Consider the following 12,081-nt stretch of genomic DNA (forward strand, 5'->3'; position numbering starts at 1 on the left):
TAATATCCCCCAAGGTTGTTCTAAGGATTAAATGTGAGAGCTCCTAGCAGGGCCATCCTTAGTAAGTGCTTAATGAAGGATGGCAGCAATAATGATGGCATCCATAACAATATAAGAATGCTCTCTCTGTTACATTAACCTCCCTGTACACGTCTTGAGAATCAGGTAAGGGGACTCTTAGCCAGGATGTAGCCTGTATGATTTCATACAACTCTACCAATGGTACAAGAAGACAAGCAGAGCCTCTCCCTGCCCCTAAAGGTCTCAAACATGAACTGCTGGGCTCCTCTTGGTTAGTCCACCACTGTGAGGAGAGCCCACAGTCCTCCTCAAACCCACCTTTTGTGCCCCGTGTCTGCGTGGTAGCCACGTGCACGCGGAACCACGGCAGTCATTTCTGTGGAGGTGCCTCTTGGTTTTGCTTACAACCAGCCTGAGAGCAGAAGTCAGCTGGAGGAGGGAGTGGTGCCGGGATGGGGAGGCCGAGCCAATTTCTATAGACCCCAGTGAACGCCAGGCCCAGTGGGATGGGCAAGGGACAGACCAATAGCGGTAACTCTCAACTTGCTTTCCTTTGTGGGTTTAAGCCAGAGTCTTAATGTTATCTGAAGACAGTTTTTTGTCTGTGAATATTTATAACAGTGTGAAAACTCCCGGACAGCTGGTAATGCATTTTGAAGTGTGCTAACAACACTGTATCAAACAGCCCTCTATTGATCACATCATACTTTTTTGTGGCCACGCATTTCATACACGGTGCTTATACATTTTGAATAAGAACTTGAAGTACCTTTTGCTTCAAGCGGTTTTTCACCTCTTTTATTCCCATTTTTGCATGATCTTTTGCCTGCATGAAAAATTAATTTAAGTTAAGATTCCCTTTCTGTTTCCAGCAGGGACTATGCTTGATGTCAGTCCGTTGCGAATCACCTTCTCTGATTACTAGAAAAAGGAAGGAAAAATGGGATCATCAAGTTGAAAACATAATGGCTATGAAAACAAATACAATGTTAAAAGGTTAAAAAAAAAAAATCCTTAAAGAGGTTACAGAGATTTTATTTTCTGCATTTTGATGGCACTGAATTTTTTTTTCACTTTCTGAAGCCCTTCTTCTCCTCTCTGTAATTATTTATCTCGGCAGCCTGGTGACAGCTACCAGCAAGAGGAGGGCAGCAGCTTTTCTGGCTGCAAGATTCACAATACCTATTACATTTCACTAGGGCAGGGCCTCAGGACCAATTTTCTGCCCAGGCTGAATGGCCTGAACAGACACATCACTGAGTTTCTCTAGTTCCACTCCTTAAATCTCATTTCGGCAGACGCCTGGCTTTTATTTTCTGTCATTTTATTTATTTATTTATTTTTTCCCCCAAAGCCCCAGTAGATAGTGGTATGTCATAGCTGCACATCCTTCTAGTTGCTGTAAGTGGGACGCGGCCTCAGCATGGCCAGAGAAGCGGTGCGTCAGTGCACGCCCGGGATCCGAACCCGGGCCGCCAGCAGCGGAGCGCGCGCACTTAACCACTAAGCCACGGGGCTGGCCCTATTTTCTGTCATTTTAGACCTGTGTGGTTCTGTTGGCAGCCACCCACTCCGTTAAAATAACTACAATTTAAGCATAGAAAGGACTAACAAAATTAAAAATGGAAATAAAACAAAACCACCCCAGTTAAGTGGCTCAGAGTCAAATTAGCAAGCGAGAGAAATCATGAGAAGAAAATACTTGAGGCTTCTAAGAGATGGAGCGTCGGGAACTGACGTGTTCTCCTATTTTCACTCTGCTGTGGGCATGAGTTCCACAAACAATGCATTTCCTACAGGGCAGTGATGAGAGAGATGATGAAGGATTTGGGACAAAAATTAGGGGGTGTGTTCCACCATGAACACTCTTCAGTAACCTGTAAAGGAGCTGCTTTATTTTAACATAGTAACAGGGCTACCCATAGGAAAAGTTTGCCAGAACACCAGGTAGACCACGCCTCTGGGTCTTAGGGACGCAGGCATGGAGCAGACAGAATTTTAGCCACCCAGTCTACATTTTAAAAGCTAAAACCAGTAGCCTCCCATTTCTCTATCACAGCAACTGTGAGCAGAAACACTTTAAATTAAAAATGTCAGTGACCTGGTCATAAAATAACGCTGCAAAATAATTCTAAGAGCATTGAGAGCTTTAGGCAATAGCCCAGCAGCCCCTGAATCATCTCTGCAATATAGGGTCAGGTACATTTAAGAGTTTTGTCATGCTAAGGAACAGATCTGTTTGGATCCTGAGACCAAGACCAGTACTTACAAACTTATAGACAGTCTTCATGGCCGGGTTTGCTTTCGTTTTTACAGTATTCAGAATTGCTCCACTTCCTTTCTGTAATAAAAATGTCAATTAGCAATTTGGGCTGAAGATATAGTAGGCCAACACCAACAAAGACCTCTTCTCTTTAATCAAGTTAAGCAACATTTCAAGAGTGTGTAATTTAATTAGAGGAACAGGCCTAGATGGTAACTGGTCCCGGGCAATTAGTTAAGTCCCTGGCAGAATCACCATGGGTGGGTATTGCGGGGGAGGTCGGGGATGAGGATGGTGATAACCAGCTGAGGGGGACTCTGGGCTCAGTATTTTGCTTGGCACCAGTCCACTGGTTGAAACGAAAGCTTATCACGGGCTCTCTGAAGCAAGGGTTTCCCTAGAGTAATCTACAGCTTCTAAATAAATTCTAGCCACCATGGACAACGTTAAGGTAAGCTGAATAATGATGGACTCTATAGCCAATGCCAAACAGGGGCAGAAAATTGGGGCCCTGGTTAGCCAGGATTATCTGGCTACTCTGGAAATATGCTACCCTCAGCCATGCACCTTCCTTTCCTCATCCTGGTTTTCTGTGTTTTTTTTTTTAATCACTCTTTAGGGCACCCTTGTAGGCTGCCTTCCTTACATCTGTATCTTGAGAAAAGGAAAGAATGAATGGCTATAAATGTTAATCATTTCCTGGTTCAGTTTTTTAGGGGAGCAGAGGAGGAAGAGGAGGAGGGAAGGCTTTCCCAGCACACAAAGGAAGCAATGAATGGACATTTTGTGAGGGCTCATTGTGGGGACACTGCGTGTTAGGCTCTGAGGGTACTGAGCCACAGGAAGGCTGCTCTCTGCCTTCACAGACCCAGTCCGGAGGGGGCACAGGGTAAATACCTACAGCCTGATGTGATGAGAGCTGTACTGTTCGTGTGCACAAGGAGTGTGGGGGCAGCTCACTGTCTGGAAGGTCAGAGAAGGCTTTAGAGGACGAACCATTTGGCCTGGTCTATGAAGGATGAGTAGGTGCCATGTCGGGGATAAGAAGGATAAAAACATTCTAGGGATAGGAAACAGCACGTAAAAAAGTGCAGAAGCTGAAAAGCCAGGGTGTGTTCTGTGAGTCACAAGGGGTCAGCGTGTCAGGGGAGGAACGGCAAGCGAGGCTGAGAGGTCAGATGGGTCAGCTCATGAAGGGCCAGGGTCAGGAGTCTACACTCGAGAGGGTTTTTTTTTTTTTTTTTTTGTGAGGAGATCAGCCCTGAGCTAACATCCGCCAATGCTCCTCTTTTTTTTTGCTGAGGAAGACGGCCCTGGGCTAACATCGGTGCCCATCTTCCTCCACTTTATATGGGACGCCGCCACAGCATGGCTTACCAAGCAGTGCGTCGTTGCGCGCCCGGGATCCGAACCAGCGAACCCCGGGCCGCCACAGCGGAGCGCACGCACTTAACCGCTTGCGCCACCGGGCCGGCCCCTCGAGAGGGTTTTTAATCAAATGGATCACATAATCAGATGTGTAGTGGTTTGGAAAGATAATTCAAACTGATTTGAACGGAGAGACTGGATCCAGCGCGTATATAAAAGAATGATACAGTAATGTAATTGCTGGGATTAGCTTTTAGCACAATTTTTGGTAACTGCCTGTATTAGAAATTTTGAGCTTTAACTAAAAACATTACAATTTGACCTAGAAAGCATTCTATGTTGTAGGACAATACGAAATTTTCACCCACTCATTTATTCCATACTGCTTTCCAAAATTATTTAGTGTCCTATTTCAATGGTCCTTTGGAGTATTAAAACTCCCTTTATCAATCAATCAACAAGTCCTTATTGCTTGACTATGATTGCCAAGTGCTGTGTTTGGCCCCACAAGAAGAACAAAAGAAGTCTTTCATTGAGGAATTGCTTACTCTCAGCCAACTGCAGCCACTTCCAAGGGACCCACCTTGGCAGCAGCGCCCTCGGCCCATGAGCGGGAGAGAACACTTATCACATTATGCTGGAGTTGCCTGTTTACGTGCTGCCTCCCCAACAAGATGGGGAGCTCCCCCAGGGCAGGGCCTGTGTCATGCTCCCCATTGCATCCCCAAGACCCAGCATGGCGCCCAGCACACAGTAGGCCTTCAGTACATACTGATAAACCCATGTAAAGGAAAGGCAAGAATTTGAATTCTTTAGTGGCTTCTGAAGCCCTAAGCACCTGGCTTCCAACACAACAAGAAACTGTTCACAGCAACAGTGAGGGGATGAAAAACTCTCCGTGATGTGTCCCCCCCCATCTTTCCAGGAGCCTTTGCTGTGAAAAATATTGCAGAGCAGCAAGAGGGTCACATTTTTGGTTTTCCCATGAAAATTTCCCAATTGCACTGGCCCTAGGAGGAGCCCTCCCCAGAAACGCTTTAAGATGACAACACCCATTCAGCATGCCTTGGCCAGCTTCCTGAGACAAGGAAGCTTCTTCTGGCTCTCCTCACCCTCACCCGAGGATGGCTTTGGACAGTCTCATCCTGCTGTCTCCACCTGGCACTAGAACAGCCTGGCTTTACAAACAACCGCATCTTCCCCTGAGAGAATGGAATGCCCCAGGCCGAATGACAGCCTTGTGGGTGGCCGGGGAAGCAGAGGGCTGCCAGGATGCTAAGGAGGGGCCCAGGTGGCTCCGAGGGGGTGCACACTTACCCGGACTGTGGAGAGCCACTGATGGTACAGTTTATCGCTGCCTGGGGAAAGAGGAGTCAGAGAAGCTGTTACTGAAAGAAGTTACGTGCCCTCAGGAGTTCCTCATATTGCTCTCAGCACGGAGGGCTCGGAGAGCTCAAAAGCTGGAGAATCACACGGGGGCTCCCCTGCCCTGTTCTCTGAAGGGGGCAGGAGCATGGCTGCCACAGGTTCTCTTTTTCAAACACAGATCTGACCCTATCAGCGCCCTGAGTACAAACCCAAATCCTCCCCGTTGCCCACTGGATAGAGGTCAGACCTCTTAGCAACCCTGCCTCTCTTCTCCCGTTTCGTCTTGGCACTGCCCACCCTCTGCCTCTCCATCCTGTACGACCATTCTGTACTACCGTATGCTCCAACCACAAGGAACTACCTCGGGCTCCCTGACCATGCATTCTCGCAGTCCTCCACGCCCTTGCAAATGCTGTTCCCCTTGCCTGGCCACTGTTCCCCACTGTTCCTCTCTGCTGAGTACACTTAACGACCAGCTCAGACGTCACTTCCTCTGCGGGCTTCTCCTTTCTCCTACTCCTTCCTCTGAACAGCCCGATAAATAGGTAATACCCATTCAGAAGTCCAAATTCTCTGAAGTTCTGTGAGCCACCCCAGGGCAGGAACCATGGGGCTGAGTGTCCAGTGTCCACGCTGCTGGACACAACATACTGGGCCCTCAACCCTTGTGTGTTGGAAAAGAAAAAGGAGGCGTTGTTGGGGAACTTGTCTTTTCATCTGGTGGGATAAGGAGGTCTTGTCGGTAGACAGCTCTTCTAGAAGCTCCGAATGATCTGACTTAGTTTAGCAACACATAAAGCCCACCTTCTCCTCAGAACGCATATTCAACTGTTAGAACACTACTTTGGGAAGTTCTCGCGTTACAGAGTGAGAATTAACAGAGCCCTGTTCTAACGGCACAAAAACCTGTTTCTACTCCTTTTCCTGCGCTGGTTTAATTTGTACTTGTCTTGAGTTATGCATCTCTTTCTCCTGCCAGTCTACAAGCTCTTTGAGGGCAGACCTGGGTCTTCCATTTCTTACTCTACAGGGCTCTGGACACAGCAGGTGTTCAGGAAATACTTATCAACGATCCGCTATTACTGTCTGCAGACTTGCCCGGATTTTATTGATTAATTGTGCTCATCATGCAGCAGAGGCTGGTGGGGCCTATAAAGGGGGTTCTGTAGGTGAGATAATACCTGACTCTATGAGTTTATGGACTGCTAGTTGGATTATCACTGTAGTCCAGACCAGACACATGCCCAGCAATAAGAGGGGGCCAGCAGCATGATTCTTATTTTGCATTTAGTTTTGACTGCTGCCAAAGACAGGCTTTGGGACTTAGAGAGAAGGCCAGATCGGGACTCAGGAGGCAGGTCAGCCACTAACACCTCTCTGGCCCTCAGCTGCTTTCTCTGAAAAATGAGAGGATGATCCCTCCAGTTCTAAAGGTCCACAGAGACCAGGCACTCTGTGAGGATTTTCACATTTTAAAGAAACATTTACTGAGCAGTGATCCTACGCCAGGGTCTGTCCTGGGTGGCTGTACAAACCTGTCCTCCCAGACCCTGGTTTAACCTCAGCAGGAATCCTGGGAGGGAGGCATCGTTACTCTCAGCACATAAATAGGAAAACTTCAGCTGAAAGAGGTGAAATGACTCGACCAGGTTCTCGCCCCTAGTAAGGAGGTGACGTCCTGATTTGAATCCATGTCCCTAATTTGTACCTTGCACACTTCCCACTGCATCATGTTAACTACGGTAACTAGACTCTGCTCACCCAGGGGAAGCAACTGACCCCAGGACAGAAGATTTCAGCTGGGCCAACGTGCATCTCATCAGAAAATGACGAGGAATTCCTCAAACATTTCAACGCCAAGATTGAAATCAGTTTTTCCCTAACTCCCAACGAAGGAAAAAAGAAGTCACTGCTCGTCCTTGCCAAACACACCCTAATCCCATACAGCAGCCCGCAGTGCAGAAAGGAAAATGAAATGCTTCTCACCAGCATACTCGCCCATGCTGATCTCCTCTTCAAAAACATCACTGAAACCTTCACCGGAATTGAGAAGGTCTAATCTACCATCAATAAACTATAGAAAGAAAGAACAAAAACATAACAGCGTGCACACAGAAATGGGAGAAAAAAACCATTCAGCTGGGTACCTTAGTGTATAACCAAAGAACAACCACGTTTTCCAAGACAGGAAAGGGCCTTTGGAACTGTGAGTTTTCAAAAAGTGAGTTTCAACAAGCGGGTTTCTAAAAAACTGGCTGCATGTTCCTGATAACTTGTAAAACCGCATGGCATATTTGCAGAGGGTCTGTCTGGCCCCTGACCACCCACCTCACCCAATCCCCCTCCCCAGACTCTGAGCCTCTTTAGGCTGAGGTCCGAGCCCCACCCACACCTGCAGCCTCAGTGCTTAGCATGGAGACAGCTGTAGAAATCCCCACCAGGGATCCAGACCCAGGCCAACCTCGGGAGAGCCGGGCACCTGTTTGAAGAGCTGCAGCTGTGTGGCATTCTGCAGGAACTGCCTCATGGCTCCAGAGCGATAGTGGGACACGAAGGCTTCCTCACAGAAGGTGATTGGCTCCTCCTGGGAAATGGAGACAAGAGAGGACCGTTAGAGGAACGGAGTGAGAGCGATCGGTTCTTAAACTGGGTTAGGCGGTGCTTCCACATCTGCTGGTTTATCTAATCCTCCTTTACCTGGTGAAGTGGCTATTAGCATCGATGGCCTTCTAGTCTACGGATAAGGAAGCTGTGTCAGAGAGGAAAAGTCAACCCCCAAAGTCACAGACCTGGTAGGAGGCAGAGTGGGAAGCAAAGGTGGGATTCCAACCCCTCCCCTGGCCCCTTCCATATAAGCCACAGTCAGGTTCCAACAGCAAGTTGGGGGGATGTGCCCTCTAATATGATGATTTCCAAACTTGTCTTTTCACTTTTAGGAGCAGAACTCTTCCCCAGATAGCACCTCATGCAGGAGGAGCCCTGCTGCATAAAACAGCCCAGCTGCTCCGCGGGAGCCAGGGCAGGGGTGATGGCTGAGCTCTCCTTGCTGGGCTGGCTCCTCCTCCCCCACCCCGGGCCCCTCTGCAGTCCCTGAGGCACCAGCTATGGAACACAGTTTGAAAACCATTTACACAGTGATCTTAACCAATAGCAAATTATAATTTTAAAGTAATTATTTATATGAAAAAGCAGGGATGATCAAAAATAAAACTTACCATCCAGTCAATTTTATGCTTATGCTGTTTGATAAGAAAGTTTGCTTTTACCAAACCATATTTTATAAGTTAAGAAAATGACACCCTAAGCTTAAAAAACATCCCACCCTTATAGTCAACACCTCAATCCTCCTTTGAAGGTATGTGGAGTGGTCATCCACACAGACAAGTCTTTAATTTCAATGGTGTATTCTCAATTCTGAAAGATCAGACTTTTATATCTTGAACCGAATTAAAGGTACCCCTCCCTTCTAAGACTTGGTGGCAAACACAGAGATGTTTGAAGCTCCACTTTTATCCTGTTTTAATGAGTTACATGAGTGTTAAATCTACTGTCTAGCTGCTGTAAATTCCAAGAGATCCTCCTGCTTAAATCTAGCCAATATTAGCTCAGTAACTGGGCAGACTTACTGCACAAAGGCTGCATGGATAACCCCCCAAAAATTAGGTTGGGGGGAATGTTTATTTTAACATAGGTACACACCACCTAATTCTACAAAGGATCTGAGGCAGCCTATAAGAGCACCTAACAAACAAAAAAATCAGAGCTGGAAAATACATAAATATATAAAATGTATTTATTTGAGAAAAGAGTATCAGATACACAGGTTCTATATAGTTTCTAAAACTAAGTTACAAAATTAGCTCTGAGCTTCCTGGCTGCCGAGGCAAGAAGGGAAAGAATGCAAACTTTACATTGTCTATGAGACAAAAAAGCTTACCAGTTCCTCAGGAAAAAGACAGAGCTTTTCATGACATTTATTACTTTGGCACGGATTTACACCTTTCTTGCTGAAGGGCTGAGAGATCAGCTGTGATAACCAACAGAAGCCCTCCTAGAATTCCATTCCTCTGGCCTGGAAGTTTTGCTTCTCACCCTTGGAACCAGAACGTGGCAATTAATTCTCTCTCTAGGTGATCTTATCAATGAGCACAGTGTCACTCATACATTGAATGATTCTGTTATCATACACTGAACGATACACACTGTCAGCTCGGACATCTTTCACGAGCTCCAAACCCACGTCTCCGTCCTCACTTGGATGGCCACTAGCACTTCAAACTCAAAACGGCCCAAACCCCCAATTATTATCCCATTTGGACTGCACCCCAGATCTATTTTTCTTTCTTTCCTAAGTTATCATTATCCATTGCTACCCATAGGAGACCTATCAGACTTCCCAAGTCCTTCTCATTTTACCAGTGAAATGTCTTACATCTGTCCCCTGCTCTCCATCCCACAACCTTGGCGCAGGACTGACTGCCCTGTGGAGGTTTAACTCTATGTCCCTCTCCTGTTTCATTCCGCCCAGTCTACTCCAATTCTTCTCGCCAGAGTGATTTCTAAAAGGCAAACTGGATCAAGTCACTATCCTGCTCAAGAACTGTGGTTGCAGAGATGTTACATTTGTGTGATTATTTGATTAATGTCTGTTTCTTCCACTAGTCTATAAACTTCATGTGCACAGGAACGGTACCTGTTTTGCTCATTATGTGTCACGCACATGGGGTCCTAGATGGAAGAGGAAAGAAAAAGTCCTAGCTCCTTATCTGGGAGACAAACCCTCTTGTGTCACGTTCCTCTGCTCCCCTGCATACCTTCTGCTCCAAATGCATCTCCTACTCACATGCCAGGTCCTTTCCCACTTTATTCCTTGCTTTTGCCAGTTCTATTCCTTCCACCTGGACCATCCTCCTCCAACACAGGCCTCTGTGCGGCAGTCACTCACCCTGCTCGGTGTTCCCACAGTGCCTTGTGCACCCCTAGGTGCTGGGTAATCATCATTGTGTCCCCTGTGACAGGAGCCTAAGAGGGCAGAGGCTCTGCTGGACCCATCTCTACCCTCCCCAAGACAGTGCAGAGCCCAGCCCCCAGTCAGAAGCTCAGGGATGCTGGGTAAAGAACCACAGAATGAGTTTGACCCTGGTTCCTGTCACAGGAGCCCTGTGGTCTCGGTGTGGCTGAGACACCACTTGGCCTGATGGTAAAGAGGTCTCAGAGCACGATACCAGCTGAGTGACGCCTGTGTCCAGGGAGTTTAGAGCTGCTCAGAGGAAATGCTCACTGGAGTTGTTAGCATTCCCTCCTGGAGCTTTGGTCCAGCATTGCCAGGAAGGAGAAGTCTGCTGAGGGACCAATAAATTCAAGCGAGTTGGCAACCAGATTTGTACATGAGGGTAGCCTGAGGCAGGACTTAGCTGTAGGAGAGCAGACTCTCATCTTGGGGAGACGTGAACACTTTGGGCCTGTTGTCTACTTACTGGTGGTGACATCCCCTAGATCAGATGTCTGTGCCATAAAAACGGACAAAAGGACATGGGCATGGACGGGAAAGACACAGGGGAAATGCGATAGTGGGAGCTTTTTCTGTAAAGAGCTTAATGAACAACATCAGCAGCGTCAGTTAGACATGGAAACAACTACCACCACACAGTGTAGTGCCACTGGGCGGGGGGCAAATGTCCACAGGAGTCAGAAGGGGACAAGGCTAATTCCCCAGAGCAGCAGGTCAGAAGACTGAGGAGAAGTCGACATGTTTCAGGGGAGCCTGGATGGGTGCAGAGAAGTTAGGTGAGCAAATCCCACCCGTTCAGGGCAACCGTTCTATCCTGATCCCGTTGAAAAACAGTGACATTGTCACCTGGAGTCATGTATAAAGGTCTGAATGGCAACAGGCAGAGAGGGCTCATTCCTCAGAGCTGCTCACCTTCTAAGGAAAAGTCCACAATCACAGTTCACCTGATCTTTACAGAATAACTGAGGTAACTCACCCAAGGTCACAGGACCCGTAAATGGCAGAGTCAGGGATTTATACCTGCTGGCCTCCAAAGCCCAGCCATCATGCACGTGGTCCACTGTGGATTCAGGTTTTCTCTGAGGCCTCAGTTCTAACTGTTTGCCTTTGCACATCTGCTGGGGAGCATGAGAGTTCTCTTTAAAGTTGGAACCCCTCAGTTCTCCTGGGGGACACTCAGAGCAGCAGCCCCTCAGAGACAAACAGCTCTTGGGAGCGAGCAAGCCGTTGTGAAGGCTCTTTCCGCCAGAGGCCCAACTCCAGGATGCCAAAGCATTTCTACCAGCTGGCCCATCCCCTCCTGCAGTGGAAATGGCCGCCTCCACTCCATCCTGCAGTGAGAGGAGAAGGCAAGGTGTCTCATTAACTCCCTCCTTTGTAAGAAGTGCTGATTTAGTTCCCCTGTTAGGCTGATTAAACCTTTTGTCTTCTTAGGCGACACTCTAGGCGCTGGGGCTACTGGCTGATAGCGACATTAATTCAGGCAAGTCAGGCCGTGAGCATTCAAGCTCCGACCACATTAGTGGAGTTTTCCATCTATGACCCAAAGGACAGTTAAACACCGCTGCTTAACCCTATCAAGGACTTTGTTACAAAAAGACAAGTTTTACTTTCGGATTATCTTATATGGAATACAATTGAATCAATTGAAATTAGTAATGGAATCAATTGAAAATTCCATTACTAATGAGTCAATCTTTGTTAACACGTGAAGTTGATGATTCCAAAGGTTATTGATACTTTCAGAAATATATGGCTTTCATCCACAGCACTGTGTGGGTGCTGGCATAAAAATAAAATCTCCCATCAGACTCTGCACCAACTTTTCTTGTTCCACTGATTTATACTAAAGTACTAAATTATTTTCCTTCACAAATTTAATTTTTATCAAAATTTTATGTGCACGTTTACTTTGCCATTCTAAGAAAAAAAGGTGTCCACTCTTTATGGATCTTGCTTAAAATTTTAAAAATGATAATTGTGGAAGAGTCATCCATCCAAATATTTTTAAAACACCTACTATGTGCCAGGCTCTGTGTTAGGGGAATAT

General features: G+C 47.0%; 1 protein-coding gene across 4 annotated transcripts in view; it reads right to left on the reverse strand.

Moving 5' to 3' along the window:
- Positions 1 to 12,081, reverse strand: part of DENND1A (DENN domain containing 1A) — a 502,861-nt gene that overhangs the window by 65,951 nt on the left and 424,829 nt on the right. For all 4 annotated transcript variants that reach the window (XM_058524001.1, XM_058524002.1, XM_058524003.1 and 1 more), the window contains 5 exons: positions 7,500 to 7,604; positions 7,007 to 7,094; positions 4,970 to 5,010; positions 2,291 to 2,362; positions 791 to 847 (listed from right to left, as the gene is read on the reverse strand). In XM_058524001.1, the coding sequence (XP_058379984.1) occupies positions 791 to 847; positions 2,291 to 2,362; positions 4,970 to 5,010; positions 7,007 to 7,094; positions 7,500 to 7,604 (363 nt within the window). The remainder of the gene's footprint in view (positions 1 to 790; positions 848 to 2,290; positions 2,363 to 4,969; positions 5,011 to 7,006; positions 7,095 to 7,499; positions 7,605 to 12,081) is intronic.

The sequence above is a fragment of the Diceros bicornis genome, chromosome 28, assembly GCF_020826845.1.
Source record: "Diceros bicornis minor isolate mBicDic1 chromosome 28, mDicBic1.mat.cur, whole genome shotgun sequence".
Lineage (NCBI taxonomy): Eukaryota > Metazoa > Chordata > Mammalia > Perissodactyla > Rhinocerotidae > Diceros > Diceros bicornis.